The 16,845-nt window shown below is 41.7% G+C and overlaps 2 protein-coding genes across 2 annotated transcripts in view; one reads left to right on the top strand and one right to left on the bottom strand.

The window, feature by feature from the left end:
- Positions 1-727, bottom strand: part of ttc16 (tetratricopeptide repeat domain 16) — a 35,336-nt gene extending 34,609 nt beyond the window's left edge. Inside the window, exon 1 of the mRNA XM_026188583.2 lies at positions 460-727. The gene's annotated coding sequence lies outside the window, so the exon portion shown is untranslated. The remainder of the gene's footprint in view (positions 1-459) is intronic.
- A 10,903-nt stretch (positions 728-11,630) lies between these two features.
- mymk (myomaker, myoblast fusion factor) lies at positions 11,631-16,515 on the top strand. The gene is made up of 6 exons (XM_026187876.2): positions 11,631-11,937; positions 12,057-12,171; positions 13,313-13,461; positions 13,761-13,877; positions 14,038-14,178; positions 15,436-16,515. Exons 1-6 carry the CDS (start codon positions 11,803-11,805, stop codon positions 15,643-15,645), a joined length of 867 nt encoding a protein of 288 aa, XP_026043661.1. The 5' UTR covers positions 11,631-11,802; the 3' UTR covers positions 15,646-16,515.
- Positions 16,516-16,845: the final 330 nt, after the last annotated feature.

Raw genomic sequence — 16,845 nt, 5'->3', positions numbered from 1 at the left:
CTGGCACGAATATTAGCCTCTACCTCACCAGTTTACACACACGCACACACATCTCCCAACAGCTGACAAGTTTCCAGACAGACTCGGGCCTCTCCAGGATCTCACACACAAACACACACACACATGCATGCCTGCACAAAAACACACACTCCTCTGAAAGAGAGTCAGCATTATTTTGTGGATTTGTTTTGGTCTGGTGCAAAGCACAAGTCTCATTGGCTCTGGTGTGCCTCATAAACACACACACGCACGCGCGCACACTTAGATGCACACACACATTGTACACAAAGAGCAGAGGCCAGAGGCAAACCAGCACATGCAGACATGCAAACAATCACACACAAAAACACACAGGATGAAAAACACACAACTCAGAAAAACTCTCACACAGTATAAACACACTCACACACACACAATCATGCACACATAGAAGGAGGTTGCAAATATTTACCCACTCACCTCGCCTGCAGCAGTCCAAGGGCGTCTCAGTCTGTGTTGAGGATGCCGATTAATGTGTGTATGTGTGCGTGTGTGCATGTGTGTGTGTATGTGTATAGGTGTGTGTGTGTGTGTATGTGCGTGTGTGTGTGTGTGCGTGTGTGTGTGTGTGCAGGGATGTGTAAGTGTGTGTCAGCCTGCCAGAGACAGTGGTGGTGTGTTGTGGTGTTTTGGTGAGAGCTGCTGTGGAGTGAAGAGTGGGAGAGACAGAGAAAGGGAGGAAGAAAGTGAGGAAGGAAGGGAGGGAGGTAAGGTGTGCTCTCCCTGCATCCCTCTTCCTCCTCCTTCTCCTCCTCCTTAGTTAGCAGGAGCAGCAAGAGTGGTAGCAAAGGGAGAAGGTGGGAGGATCAGTAAAGTTAAAAAAGAAAAAAAACAGGAGCACCCCTGGTTTGGTGCTCTGGCTTCTTTCTGTTTTCTTCCTGAGTTTATTAGAATCTCAAGTCCAAAAACATACAAACAAAAACTTCATATGTTTATATTCCATCCAAATGTCCCTTAACTTCAGTCTGCCTCCATCTTTCCTTCGGAGACTGCCGTTGGGATCAAGCGTGTCACTCTGAGAGGCAGACAAATGATTGAACAAAGACACAGACAGACAGGAACTGCCCATTTCCCACAGTGCTCTCCTCCCCTGGGTCCTCTGCCCTCCATACTGAGCTGAAACTTCACTTTCCGGAAGTTCTCAATCATTTTCTTGTGTTGCACTGATCTGGATTTTCTATGGAAGCAAAAATAGATGCTGATACACTTTTCTATGAGAACACACAGAGCAAGATGCTTCTGTCCTGCAATTTAAGGACAGCTGTAATCTCCCGAAATACAATCACAAACTTCTCAAGGTGGATGCGCTTATGATAGAGATGTGCCACTTCAAATTCAGTTACACTGAATATTTAGATATACGTGAAAGGAAGGCGCAGACATTTGACAAGGTTTTTTTTTTTTCTTTCTAATGATAAATTCTGGTGACGTCAACCGATGGCAAATGGAAGCACAAAAAAAGGTCAAGTTGCTTGTTTTTGTAGCAACTTTGAAAACCACCTAATTTGCATTGATCCCTCACACGCCACCAAGAGCACAGACCCAACAGGGGCATACCAGCACATCTCTTGCAGACACATTGGGTACTGTGGATCGTGGGGGGGATCTCTCAAGAAACAGGAAAGTTAAGAGTCTGGGTTAACACCTCGAGTTCTTTCTTCAGTTTGTTCCTGAGTAGATTTTGCAGCTTTTTGGGGAAAACTGTTGCTATAACAGGCTGATACAATCAAAGAGTGTAGCTGTCATTTGTAGGTTTGCTTGGAAATTGAAGTAAAAACAAAACCCTGAAAGAATGCTCCATAAATACAATAAAATATAATACAAATCTGCATGAAATGTCTTTGGCTTTGGTGTTTGTCAATTTATTGAAATTTGTAAGCACCCACAGGCTAAAAGGGCAATAATGCAAATGTTTACTGATCATGGGACGTCTATATGACAGCGACTGTGTGTTTGCATTTTTTTAATCGTATTATTGTACTGTTGTGAACTAATAATCCAAACTGAACAGTGAACTGAAAAGAACAAAAGCACTCTACCTGAAACGCACCTGAATTGAAAATAAAACATTTCAAATGAAATAAAAATAAAATTATAGCTGCAAATAAAATTTGGAGCTATAAGAGCGATGGCTTGCAACAAGGTATGTGTCAAGGTGACATCCACAGGACTGTCAGGATCTCACAGAGCATTACATAGTAACAAGGTGATCAATGCTGTGGCCGATCAATGAATATCTGTTGTGTTGAACAAAGTGGACATGGAGCTGTTTTGTGTTTAGTGTGAGGGGTTTGTCCTTTCATGCTGCGCTTTCTTTTTCAGGTGAACTAGTCCTTTAAGTGATCCGAAACACTCTGAGGAAGCCAACAACAGACGGGAGGACAGCGATTCAGACAGAGGAATGAGAGACGCTGTGGGAAGAGTGAATGATGAGGAGGACAAGCAGACATCTGAGGACCACCGTGTCTGCCCACCATGTCGTCTTCCCCTCTTTTCCCCCCATCTGTCTGCCTCACTCCCTCCTGTTCATTACGATTTCTGCTATTCTCACGTATGTTTTTCTCTATCGGCTTCTTATTTCTCACCCCTCCCTCTCCTCCTCTCCGTATGTGTCTCTCTCCTCTTTCAGTTTATTCGCTTCTCTGTTTCTACAGCTGTTTTTGCAGCGCTGCACTTGTTCTCTTTGTTACTGTCTTGTCTCTTTCCCCCCTTGATCTCTCATTTAATTCTGTCCATGTGTAACTTATGTCCTTATTTTAATCCAAATAAAATGTGTCAGTTACTTAATAATGCACTTGGTAATAACTTTAAATATATTTTTTGAATAGGGATACAGATGTTAATTTCCATTAATGATTACTTTTGTGTTGTATTGGCACATTGTGAAACCTAATGTGAGTCATTCAGGTGGGTGACTGTGTGGCGCCTTGGAAGAAATTATGTAAGGTGCATGTTGGGTTATTTGGTGATTTAAGTTGGCCATCAGTTGGAGGTAGGTAAAGTGTTTTAAGTGCATAGTATTAAACACTTTATGAATGTATGGTATGCAATGTATCCTATGTAAATGGCGCCCCATTTAAAGCATAATGCAACATTCTGTACTGTTCTTTTAACAAAGAAGTGAAATCTGGCCACCTGTGCAGCAAGTCCAGCTGTGGAAATTCTTTGGTCCTAAATATTCCATATTTAACTTTTAGTGGTGTTATGATGAAGTGGAAGCAATTAATAATGACAGCAACTAAGCCACAAAGTGGTAGGTGTCGCAAAATCACAGAGCAACCACTCTGGTTTTACGTGGTCCCTACTCTGACCTCACAATTTTCTGCAGACTCAATAGCTGCAGGCCTCCTGACTTCATTTGGCTTTAGATTAGCTCAAGGACAGTGCGTACAGAGCTTCATGGTTTCCATGGCTGTGAAGCTGCATCCGAGCCTTACATCACCAAGCGCAATGCAAAGTGTCAGATGCAGTGGTGTAAATCACGCCATAAATGGACTCTAGAACAGTGAAGATGTGTTCTCTGCAGTGGCAGATCACACTTCTCAGTCTGGTAATCCGAATGATGTGTATGGATTTGGTGGCCCCTCTTCTATGGAACCAACTTCCAGTTTGGATTCAGGAGACAGACACTATCTCTACTTTAGGACTGGATCAGGTGACCCTGAATCTTCCCTTAGTTATGCTGCAATAGGCGTAGGCTATTCCCATGATGCACTATTTCTTCTCCCATCACCTTTCTCGCTCACTATGTGTTAATAGACCTATTTGCATTGAATCAGCAGCACGATGGCATGGTGGTTAGCAATGTTGCTGCACAGCAAGAAGGTCCTGCGTTCAACTCCACCATCAGGCTGGGGTCTTTCTTTGTGGAGTTTGCATGTTTGGTACTCTGGCTTCCTCCCACAGTCCAAAGACATGCAGTCAGTGGGGATAGATTACTTGATCAGTCTAAATTGCCCATAGGTGTGAATGTGAGTGTGAATGGTTGTTTCTCTCTGTGTGTTAGACTGGCGACCTGTCCAAGGTGTACCCTGCCTCTTGTAAGGACGAGAAATTCATTGTGGACAAAACAGGACACCCCCCATCATCTTTAGTTACAATATTATAGTTAGTTAAATGGTCTGATTGTTCAAATATGTATTTTCTTTGATAGTTGTAAAATAATGTGTGCCCCAGTCTCCAAAAATGACATAGTGCAGGAAGGGTAGTTATTCCTCCGTTACACCACAAGAGGGAGTATCCCCTAAAATGAGCAGCTCCAGCGGGAGTAAATAAGCCCAGCCACTAACCATAAGGCAGTGCGCCTATAAGAGTTGTGTGAGACTGCAAAAGTGTGTAAGGTTGTGCTATGTCTACATATATATATATATATATATTTGCAGATACAGTGAAGGCGAACTCACAAAGCCACACTGGTTTCAATTCATTTTAATCCAAGTGTGTAACACTCATCATGCCTGTTATTAATCTCTGTCTCTCTTCCACAGCATGTCTTTTATCCTGTCTTCCTTCTCTCACCCCAACCGGTCGCAGCAGATGGCTCCGCCCCTCCCTGAGCCTGGTTCTACCCAAAGTTTCTTCCTGTTAAAAGGGAGTTTTCCTTCCCACTGTCGCCAAAGTGCTTGCTCATAGGGGTCATACGATTGTTGTGGTTTTCTCTGTATGTATTATTGTAGGGTTTGCCTTCCAATATAAAGTACCTTGAGGCGACTGTTGTTGTGATTTGGCGCTGTATAAATAAAACTGAACTGAACTGGTTCCCAGGCGAACAGTACATAGCTGATGACATGTTGCCAAGTGTGAATTTTGGTGGAGGATCATGGTTTGGGGTTGTTTTTCAGGAGTTGGGCACAGCCCTTCAGCTCCACTGAAAGGAACTGTTAATTCTTCATAATATCAAGACATTTTGGACAATGTCATGCTCCTGACTTTGTGGGAACAGTTTAAGGTATAGCCCCATCCTGTTCCAACAGTGCTGCACACCAGTGCACAAAGCAAGGTCCATAAAGACACTTTTGGGATGAATTAGAGCGGTGACTGGGAAACAACATCAGTGTCTGACCTCACAAATGCGCTTCTGAAAGAGTGATCAATGTGCACTGATAGCTCTTATGCTAATTATAGATGCAAAACAATATATTTTTAAGTTTTCAACAGATGTGCCTCACATTTATCCACTGGCTATCATTCTCCAATTCATTTACTTACTAAAAACTCAAAGGATGTGTGAGACTTTGTTTTTAACTTGCAACCCTCATTAGAGTAAAATGTTTTAGGGTTTTAACCAGTTCTCTGTTAGCTCCATTTCCTCGTGGTTGCATATTGTGCTTCAGCGCAGCTGCCATATTGTTACGGAACAACCACGCCTCCTACTATTTACGACAGCAGGAGTTCTGTCCAGACTTGAAATTATCGAGTGGTTTGGTTTGGTGTATATTTCTGATATGGTTTTCTGATTCCTCATGAATTACCCTTCTTCTTGGTCCCTCCTTTTGACACCCCATTCAAAATATCCTCCAAACACCCTTGCTAGAGGCTGTTTGTGAATTCTTTTGGGCAGTTTCCTGCACAGAAAAGCCTTAATTCCAAAAATATTCTGTAGAGTTTCCGCAAACTCAACAAGCCAAATTTATTGCTTCTGTAATCAGCATGACACTTTAGCTGAGCTAAAGGGGTTAAAGTCTTTAATCCTTGAGAATTCTTGTTCATTTGTAGTTAGTTTAATCCACATCTTCTGCAGTGTTTCATTCAAGTGCAGGTGACAAATGTGCCTTTTATTATATTCTCCATCATTTTGTGCTTTCTCTAACTTTCCACTGATCCTCCTCCATCCATTTTTCTCCTTCCTCTAAGCCTGCTGCCGGTGTGTCTGCTGGCTCTCCGCTCCAATGCTAGATTTACAAGCTGATAGAGGGAGTTTATGGAGGCTGCCAAACCAGAGGAATATGCCCCGTCAACCACTAGCAACACCAATTAAAGCTACCCTCCCTCCGCATGACAACAAAATAAAAGCTATTATGAAAATGTGTTGTGCGAGGGCATACAACACTCCCATGGGTGTGATTTGTGTGTGCGTGTGTGAGAGTGTGACCATTTGCAGCATGCCAAACAAAGTCTGGAGTCATTAGGTTTGGCGCATGCAGACAAAAAAAGCAATTAAAGCAGTTATAAACACAACCACAGAGAGAAGAGGAGAAATTAGGAGAAAAAAAAGTTGCCAGTTTCAGCCTCGGCCTTAAATGTGTGAAACAAAACCCACTTGTACTTTCAGGAAGAAGGAAAGGCAAAAGTAGATGAGCATTTGAGAAGGTGACAACTAAATATCTGAAAAACTAAAAGTAAGAGTCAAAATACATTAGTCTGGGGTGAACATTAGCTCTCAAAGTAAAACAACACGAGCAGCGTGTTGAAGAAATCTCTCGAAGTTGCTTTCCATTTGTCCTCGGTGACTGGGCTCACTAAAACTCAAGCACCTCCAGTTATTTGGAAAAGAAGGCCCAGGGGTCAGAGGTCGCAGCTATTCCTTACTGAATCAAAAAGAAGCCTGTTGTTTTTTCAGATGCGTTCAGGAAGTCTGGCCTGCATTCCCACACTAACCCGCCGTGTTTAGACAGAGGGGTGCTGAAGTGAAAGTCACCACAGGCCACAAACTCTCCTCAACAAGAAGAACTAATGGTCCTCACACTGAGCTGCCAAAAACTGTGCATTCATGGGCATGTAAGTCTCAAACCTGCATTAGAAGGGCTTTTTCAGCTCTTCCTAATTCCTATTGACATTACATGGAGGACAGAAACCGCCAAAATTAAAAAATAAATGCAAATTTGACTCAGTAGAAATTCGACTAAACCACTTCAATTAGTTTTTTGGCATTCTCCTGACTTAGATATTTAATCAGCTGTTTGTGATGTGAGTGAGTCTGGTTAATGAATAAATCTATAGAGGGGAGTTCATGAAATGCAAATACATGCTGATTATGAAGATGATCTATTTCAGTGCTTTTCAAGTGCAGCACAGTTTTGCCTCCTGGGAGAAATGATTACATCATTTAAACGACACATTCACATATCTGCAGTGATCAGCTCTCGGCCGTCAGCTCTTCATATGGAGTGGCCTCTTTGACCTTTTGACCGCTGTTTTGAGGGTGAGAGAGGGCTCAGTTCAGGGTCAGCTAAGGCCATCTGACTCTTTCTGCCACTGGCAGTGGTCATGATGAAAACTTGCTTTGCTGCCTCAGTTTAATCCAGTGCAGCGTTTTCAACTTTTCAACAAAGTGAGTTGAAGACACACATTGTTCTCCCTGAAAATGAAGCTGTGCTGGGTCCTGCAGTGGGAAGCCAAAGGTTACAAAGACTGACCCACATTTAATTTGCACCTAATTAAATAGGTACTCATTACTTCAACACTCATATGTTAGAGTGGCCACAAAGATTGCAGACACTTTTGGAAAAGAGTGTGCAGTTCCCGGCAGAGGGCGTGGTGAGGCGACTCGGGTTACTGAAGCACTCCGAGAATCTGAGGCGTGTGGTGAAAGCCCTCAGCAATACTGCACCCTTTGTGCCGTTCAGCAGGTGTAGCAGCTGACAGGAGAGCACCAGCTGCTGCCTTGCTGCTAAAGGGGAAACGTTCAGGCTGAAATTCTTTCTGGGAACAACAATGCCGAGAGAAGTCAAATATGGCTTCGCTTTGAGGAGGCAAACAGAAATCTGCCTTATTTGGTGCTCAAGTTTCTACACAGAGCTTTGACTCGGCTGAAACATTCATTAATCTGATTAGATCGTGTGCCGTAAAAATGACATGGCTGTGATCGATTACTGCGATCGTTCTGGGGATCTAGTTGTTCCCAGGTCAGATTGCAGTCTCTTCAGCTCAATTTCAAAAGAAATGTCTTTTATTTTTTATATATTTGGGAAGATGAGCTGTCAGGCATGTTTTCTACTGTGCATTTCAAGTCTTCTTTTAAAAACCATGAAAGCTTTTCTTTGGTTTCATTGTTTTCATTGTTACTTGTATTACACATTACGTTTTAAAAGTAGTGGAGTATGTTACTGAATTACTCACAGAAAGCAGTTGTTACATTACTTTTGGATTACTCCATTACATGACCTGGAATGCATAATCACTCCCACACTGACACAAATCCCTATCCTGGCACATGTGATCTTTCTTTTAGTGTTTTGTATGAACACAAAGACAACAACACAAAGCAACAGAAAACCAGCCAAAGTCACTTCAAAGCGATCGCCACAGTGATTCTACTTAAGAAGCATTTATAGGCAGAAGGTGGCTACAGTGGCACAAGCCGGCTCATCGCTGGCTTCGTTACCTGTTGAAGATCAGCCTGATAGGCTGAGATGATCATGCACTCTGCTGTAACCTATAATTTCCTTCGGGATTAATAAAGTATTTCTGATCCTGATTCTGAATATCCCTCTGAGCTCTTTGCTGGCTTTTTGTTGACATGCAAAGACGCAGTGTTGTGTATGATGCAGTTGTTTCTGTCCTGGACGTAGTTTGCACTTTACCATTGTGCTCTTGTTCTTTCATATAATAAAAACTGGTTGAGTTCTCTGCTGTTGTCCTGCTCGCTGCACAAAAACAAGAGCAGCACAAGTCTGAAGGATGTTTTTGTCTGCCAGGCAAACAGATAGCTGAAAAACCATCGTAATGTAATGTGATTACTGAATTTAGTACAATAAAATATTACATTACTGTATTAAAGAAAAATGTAATGTGATTACAGTAACGGGTTATTTTGGAAAGCATTACACCCAACCATCAAGCCAAAGTCTGTCAACAAGCAGAGCTCGACACTCAAATGCCATCTTTAAGATCTCCAGGTAGTTTCTCGGGCTGTTACTTTAGTTATGATCAAAATTAACTTTATTTCAGCGGAAGTAGAAGATGTTTATTTTCTCCTTGTTACTATGTGGAGAGGTATATTCTGATTGTAAATTTGTTGTTTGGTTTGGGTTAGGACCGGAGATAAATGTTAATATTAGTTTGTTCCCTGATTTTTGGTGCCCACTTGTAATATAAGTTGGAATGTAGCTAGGGGGCAGGGTTTAATAAGAATATTTCCTTCTTCCTGCTCCTTTTCACACATGGTTGTAGTGCTTTATTGATAGAAAGTGTGGTTGGTTTGTTTGATCTGTTGTACTAAGTGTGAAATAAATAAATAAATGAAATGAAATGAAAACTGCATGCATAGAGTGACTGATGAATGGAAAAAAAGGAAAATGCTTAAAAATGTTTCAGATTTTTGTTCTAAAAAGGGCTTAAAAACTTGTTTTCACACTCCTGGTAATGACTTTACAGTCCTTAAAGTATGCACAGTCTGCGGTCTGATTCCAGTAGGTTTCTTAGTCGCATATGACTCTCACAGTCTACAGACATGCCTTTTAGGTTAGTCAGGGATCCTAAATTGACTAAATGTTGAGTGAGAATGTGATTGTTGTCTAGCCCTCTGTGTTAATCCTGAGGTGAACTGGCAACCTGTCCAGAGTGTATCCTCCCTCTAACCCAGTAATCTATCCAGCTCAACCCCCCCGGTGACCCTTAACTGGGCGAGCGATGAAGAAAATGTATGGCTAGAAAAAGAGCTGATGTTTTTTTGTATATGCTTGGCTTCCTAACGATGCAGACTACCCCTGCTGAGTTTACTGCTATTGCAAGTTGTGAAATATTTGAATAAAGAGAGAGATTTTGAGCTAGAACTACCTGTTTTATATTACGAATGAATACATTTTATATCATTTTATTAGGTCAGACAAAAAAAAAAGATCGGCTGGCAGGAGAGCAGCAGCACAGTCAGTTGAGAGAAAAACTAAAAGTGAGTTTTATGTTTTGGTATTTGAGTCATGTTGAGATAATGACAATTCTCCAGAAAAACAGACGATTCTCCAGAGCAGCAGAAGTATTTACCACCATACCCAGAGCCGGGTGAATGTCTTTACTTTAATGGGAGGACCTCAGCAGGGTCGGCTCAATGCCACATCGCACAGCCGCAACACGCTGAAACATATGACAGCTGTTTCTCAACAGATTTCATGTGTTGGTTTAGAGTGAGACTCCAGACTTGGTTAAAATCTAATTCAGAAAAAATGGTTGGTTTGTTTAAACCTCACTGAGCAACATATTCTTTGTAGTTTTTAATATGTTAGTGAGGTTAACTGCCAACTATTGCTATCGGATGCAATATTTCACTGGAGAAATATGGTCATCTAAAGAGACTAATTCACTAGGAAAGCAACTGCAGAGAAGAGCTGACTATGAAGTCTGCTCCCTCACAGTAAGGGACAAGAAAAAAATACAAACTGTCTGCAAACATGCTGTTTGAAGAGACCTGGACTCACCAAATGTACATATTTTCCAATCATCCCAGCTGATAGAAAGTACCAGACTGACCTCGAAGCACTTCTGAGAAAGTGCTTTTTGAAAGCAAAGCTGGATTGGAGATGGAAGTTAATCCGTTCTGGTAAGAAAGTCTCCTTCCCACGTGTCCTCTGTGGTACGGTTGTGTATGGATGCATTACTAGAGCTGGTTGCCATCTTCCCTTTGCAAGATAGCAATTTTGGAGTTATATTTAATGAATTTCAACTAAAAAACTGCAAAGATGTATGAGATTAAAGCAAATGGAAAACATACTTCACTCGGGATGCTGTTAACTGCACAAAAACTTATTAATAAAGCTTTATTAAAAAAAGAAAAGAAAAGACCCTAGCAAAAATGCTTTTGTGCCTAACTTGGACTCCTTCCAACAATGAAGGTTCAGAGGAGAGACATAGTCAGACATAGTGGTCTTTGAATGACATCACATAAAGATAGATGCAGTCCTGAATAATGCATTTAGCAAGATTGTTTCCAAGGCTTTTTAAAACGGTGTGACATAAGTACGTTTCTTTATATAGAGCCTTTCAAAATAAAATCACAGGGTTCCTCACATAAAATAAAAACAGCAAAATAAGGAATAGACACTAAGTTAAATTTGCAAAGTTAAGAAGGTGGTGATGGAGGGTAGCACGAGATGAGTCAGATTTCTAAAACTTGCATCATATTTAATCAAAAATGATCTGCAGTTAGCAAAAGAAGATGTTTACATGGATTTTTTTTTAAATCCAAGGGGGTTTAGATGCCATTCTTTCCACCAATAGTTATGTGAAGGCCTTGTGAGGGGAGGTGGTCACATTGTGCGAGAGTTGTGTTGGGAAGATATCATTAGATAAAGTTGCACAAATGTGGATTCGACTCAGATCTTTGGAACAAGTTAACCACAATAAAGATTTTGGGATTGGTCTCTCAGCTGGACGTCTGCTCATTCCAGCCTAAACTTCAAGTTGACTCACAACCACTTAGTGTCCAGTCCTGGTTTCAAATAGTCCATAGATATGCTACATTATGTTATGATGGCTCTCACCCTGCCCACAGCCCCTCCCATGTTGCACTGGTATGCAAACAGCTGACCAGCGATGACACTGCACATACAGGCCTCAGTGGACCTGCCATCCACGCGGACATTTAAACTTTAAAGGGCCAAAGTGGACAGCTGGGTGTGTTCATGCTGCGTGGGAGTGTGTGCTGTATAAGCATCCTCATTCACTCACACACCGAAAGACATAAGACACTCAAGGACTGTACCATCTGATCTCACACTTTATTGAACTTTGGATAACTTTAATTTTACCTGCCAAAGACTCAAGAACCTTTGAGGCTTAAAGGATAAACTATCATCTACAAGCTTTGAGTCGACCATCCCTTCAGCAGCCATGGGTGCATTTATTGCCAAGATGCTGCTCCCTACAGTCAGCAGCCTGGTGTTCCTGCCTACAGCCAGCGTGGCCGCCAAGAGGGGCTTCCACATGGAGGCCATGGTCTACTTTTTCACCATGTTCTTCACTGCGGTGAGAAACTGTTGCTGTTCTTTAATCTCAATGACCTGACAAGCAGTTAGCTGTGTTGAACTGTGAATGGGATAATGTGAGAGTGGTTAATAGACCTCCTGAATGCTGTATTCCTGCAGATCTACCATGCATGTGATGGGCCAGGTCTCTCCATCTTGTGTTTCATGAGATACGACATCCTGGAGTACTTCAGTGTTTACAGCACTGCACTCTCAATGTGGGTCACACTTATAGGTGAGTCCTGCTACACAGAAAGTGTTCTGGCTTGACTAGTTAATAGCAGTATTCAACATTTCTAGATGTATCTCTATACAGCAAATGTGTTTTTTTGGATTGATCTTTTTCACTACAGTCTATTTCGGTACCAGATTTTTAAAGGACACAAGCAAGCGATGAAAAACAAGCTCGGTTTGCAGCAGTTGGTGATAACACATGTTCAGGCTTTGCACACAAGTGCTCATGAAGACTTGCACACACAGACATAAATACATTTGCTTCTAACTCCCACCTGATCCCCCAGAGGTTTTGCAACAAGGGCTTTAAATCACATGCTGCTAAGAGCCAAATGCCCTGACAGCTGATTTAACTGATGGGGTCCTCCTGTGTCTGTGGGAAGGCTGCCAGTAAAATATTGATCCATTTTCATTTTGTCACCTTCATTTAATCAGGAAGGGAAATTCTTAAAATTAGAACTTCTTTTGCAAGATGGTCTTGAACCATGATAGGACGCATTCAGACTGTTTTCAATCTTGAAATTATTTATATAAAACCTTTAATGTTTAATAGTGCTGACAAACTGTGCTGTAGCTTTCCTTAGTTATTTTAAAATTGTGTACTTAACTGCATTTGCTGATGATTTCTTCTACTAATTTCAGAATTCTTAAAACCTTTTTTTCTTAGTTTAAGAAAATCAGGTCTGTTGTTAAATTCAAACAAAGTCTTTACAATGTTCCTGAAGAGTTTATGGACCTTATAGCTAATTTTAAGAAAGAATTTGTAATTTGCGGTCTCTATCAGAGTAAAAAAGTATGATAAAATGTAGCATGCTTCACAACAGGACTTCGTAAACCAAACTCTGTAGACAGTTGGTGGTAAAAACATTGCAGGAAATGTTCAGTTCAGCCTTTTTAGTCTTCTTTCCTTATACACTTCAATCTGAACATATTGTTCACACCTCACATCAGTGGTTTTATGAAATTTTGCAGTTCCTATCTATGTATTAGTGAAATTTTGGTCCTGAATTGATCAAATTTAGCCCAACAAGAGAATAAACTTCATCTGTAATCCCTACTTGGCAAACAGTGCAGCACCTCTGCAGTGTAATGATTTTATCCATGAGGGAAAGAGTTTGAAATCCTTCATCTGCTTGTCTCAGCTCTGGGTGACTTTGATGAACCCCAGCGCTCCACTATGACTATGTTTGGAGTGTTAACCATCGCTGTGAGGATCTACCAGGACCGCTGGGGCTACGGGATCTACTCCGGGCCAATCGGATCAGCTGTCTTCATCATTACTGTCAAATGGGTCAGTGGCAAAAAAAAATGGCAACGTATATTTCAAATATTTTTCAGTGTTTCTTCTACTCTATCTCCTCCTCTCCCTCTTTATTCATGATCTCCACCTTGAATAACTTCACCCTTGCTGTTATCTAATGTGCTCTTGTGTATTTCTTCTTCTTTTCGACTAATCCATCCATTCCTTGTACTCTTTCCTTTCTTTGCTATCCCCTGCACCTTTCTTCTTCGCCTTTTGCACTTTCTCTTTTTTCTTTTGTGTGAAGTCTGATGTGTGAATATGATTGTGATGAACTCCTGCTGTTGCAGCTGCAGAAGATGAAGCAGCTGAGGGCGGTTTATCCGGAGAAGACAGTGTACACGCAGCAGGTCGGTCCAGGCTGCTGCTTCGGTGCTCTCGCTCTAATGCTGCGCTTCTACTTTGAGGTGACTGCCGCCAAATCACAAACAGATATTTAATAAAAACATACAGAATACTAGAACATCTACTTAAAGAGTCTGAGGTTTTATCTTCTGTCACAACATTTTGTGTTGTTCATCGATATCCGGTTACATACTGAAAGAGTGTGATGTTTTCACTCCACAGGAGTGGGACTACGCCTATGTCCACAGCTTCTACCATCTGTCTCTGGCTGTTTCCTTCGTGCTGCTGCTGCCAAAGAAGAACCGCTATGCAGGGACGGGAGAGAACGCTGCTAAGCTCAGCTGCTTCACCCTCTGCTGCTGTGTACGTTCCATTTATATACACTATAGAAATCCTGTAGTAATGAGACTTTCAGTTATTTCATCTTAAAGTAAAACGAGCTTGTTCCGGTCTATCTTATACTGGGGTGCAATACAAAGGCGTTTTATGAGATGTGTTTCTCTACAATGGTAGAGAATGTGGGTGTGGCTCAGGAGGTACAGCAGGTCATCCAGCAATCGGATGGTTGGTGGTTTGATTCCTGGATGCTCCTGTCTGCATGCCACAGTATCTTTGTGCAAAACACTGAACCTCAAGTTGCTCCTAATATGTTCACTGGAGTGTGAATGTGTATGACAGAAAGCTCCTACACTTAGAAAAAGTGCTTCTTATGATTGCCTGTTTGAATGAGTCTTGTAGTATAACGCTCTTTGAGTGCTCAAGCAGAGCAGAAAACTATATAAGAACAGTCTATTTACCATTTATTTTGGCGGTGGTGCCACTGACGGGTTTTTAGGTTTCTGGTTGACTTTGACAGACCTGTCTGAATAATGCTATAAACAGAGCACCAGGCCACAGATGCCAAAATACAACTTCAGTGTAAGCGAGCAGCTTACGAGAGTAGGCTGATTCTTTCAATGACTTTATGTTCATTCCCGTAAATAAGGTCTGTGGTTAACACGACATTTTTATTCTATGTTGTTGTACAAAATAGAAATACGGCCATAAATACGCCACTGCTTTTATATGTCCCCAAGAAGGTGTTTGCTGAGTAGCTAAATGCAGGCTGTTTATCACCCGTGATTAGCATTTTACCTCTTGGGACGGTTTTTACACTTCAAAAAATCATGTATTAGAAAGTAGTGACAGAATGGGGAGAATATACTGACGAGCAAAACCTGTAAGTATATACTTTTTTTTCCAATGAGCTTATTTTCTGGGATAATCCAAAAGCCTATAGTCATGAGAGTATGAAAAAAGAGGGAAACTGGACTTCCTTTGCTTTGCAACTTCTTCAAACACCTACAGAAGTCAATTTGCCTTTTATTTTAAGGCTCTCAAAACGACCTCAATGAATGAGAATGTACACAGACAAGTGTATCAGAGTATGTGTTATTGTTTTTTGACAAGGGGGCCGATGTGCCACTACCTTCGAAATAAATGCCACCCGCAAAAGCCTTTATTGAACACCAGCAAGAAAGCTGTATGTGTTTGACAGCCTTGGAGGTGATAATTTCAGCTTTTTTAAGCTCATGTCCTTAATTTTGCTCTAATCCTGTTGCCTAATTATTCTTACTGCAGACCATGTCCCCCGGTTCTTCTAAAGAGAAGAAAGACAAGAAAGACAAACCGAAAAAGAAGTCATCTCGGACTGTGTGGACGGTCCCCACAGAAAAGCCGTGGGCACGAGGCTGTAGCACCCCCACCCTGCCTCTTTATAACCCCCCTCCATCCACACCTGTCAAAGGGACCAGTATCAGCAAGCTCAAAGAGATGAACGGCTGGAAGTGAACCCAAAAACATACCTACATGTCAGTGTGCGTAATTTCATGGAGAAGATCAGGCGTAGATAGAGGTCAACTGGAAAATCACCAAATAACTGACAGAATGCTGATAGACTCGTATATGGCTGGTAAGTTAATCTACTTCAGCAGGAAACCAACAATCATGTGGATGTTCCCTTCTACTCCAAGAAATCATTTTTGGCTGGTAGATTATTTAAGGTCAGCAGCGACTTTAGGAATCCACCAGCAGATAAAGAAAAAAAAAGTACAGAATTAGGTCTCTGGTGCCCTCAGAGACCCGATAAAAAACCCAGCTGTCTGAAGCTGAGGACAGGCAGCACGCTACTAAAGAACACACGCAGCACGAACAGGGAGACGGTGGCTGAGACAAGCCAGTAAAACTGACTGGAAAATTTATGAGAAGAACAAACAGGCAGATGGTTTATCTCTCCAAAATATATAAATTGTCTTTAGAAATGTTCCTCAGGGGAGACCCTTCGTCTGCTCGCCTCTGTCTGCCCTGTTCCCCTCCTCTTTTCTCTTTCCAGTCTCTCTCAAGGAAAGGAACCACGTGGCCTGTGAGAATTATAAGATTGTAAAGCACCTTTTAGCATTTTATGCATCTTTGAGGTGCCAAATATGTCATGTGGAGCATCAGTGACGCAAAGCAGAGGCCCAGACATCAGTCTGAAGTGCAATGTGTTTCTGGAGGTGCAGATGGACTCTGACTGGACAGCTTTGACTATATTTGAACATGTGTAATATACTGTTATTTATTATAATATGAAAAGTTCAATACTTCGTATGAAGAGTTTTTGTTTTATAATGTTTCTAAATGAAAATAAAAAGTCAGGACTCTGTAACTTGTCTTTATGAACCTGGTGGAACTTTAAGTCTCTTTCTCATAATGCAGTGATATGTACTTTACAGAAGCAAATCATTGACAAAGGCCCTGAATGGCACATACTTCAAGGATCTCTTCAGCCTAGCAGCACTAATCTAATTCCAGTCCCACATATCCCATTCTGCTTTCACTTCAGGAGTACAAGGAGCCATGCGTCCAAGCACGTCACCTGCCCCAAATACTACCCAAAGACTACAAACGTGCTCAGCGTATCTTAGACAAAACAGAGAATGTACCTCCCCTCCACCAGGGAATGTTTTGAGCTGGGGCCAAGCCGCCAGCTCCTGTGCCCAGAGAAAGGTG

The sequence above is a fragment of the Astatotilapia calliptera genome, chromosome 12 (assembly GCF_964374335.1).
Source record: "Astatotilapia calliptera chromosome 12, fAstCal68.1, whole genome shotgun sequence".
Classification (NCBI taxonomy): domain Eukaryota; kingdom Metazoa; phylum Chordata; class Actinopteri; order Cichliformes; family Cichlidae; genus Astatotilapia; species Astatotilapia calliptera.
This window is presented reverse-complemented; position numbering and strand designations above follow the sequence as displayed.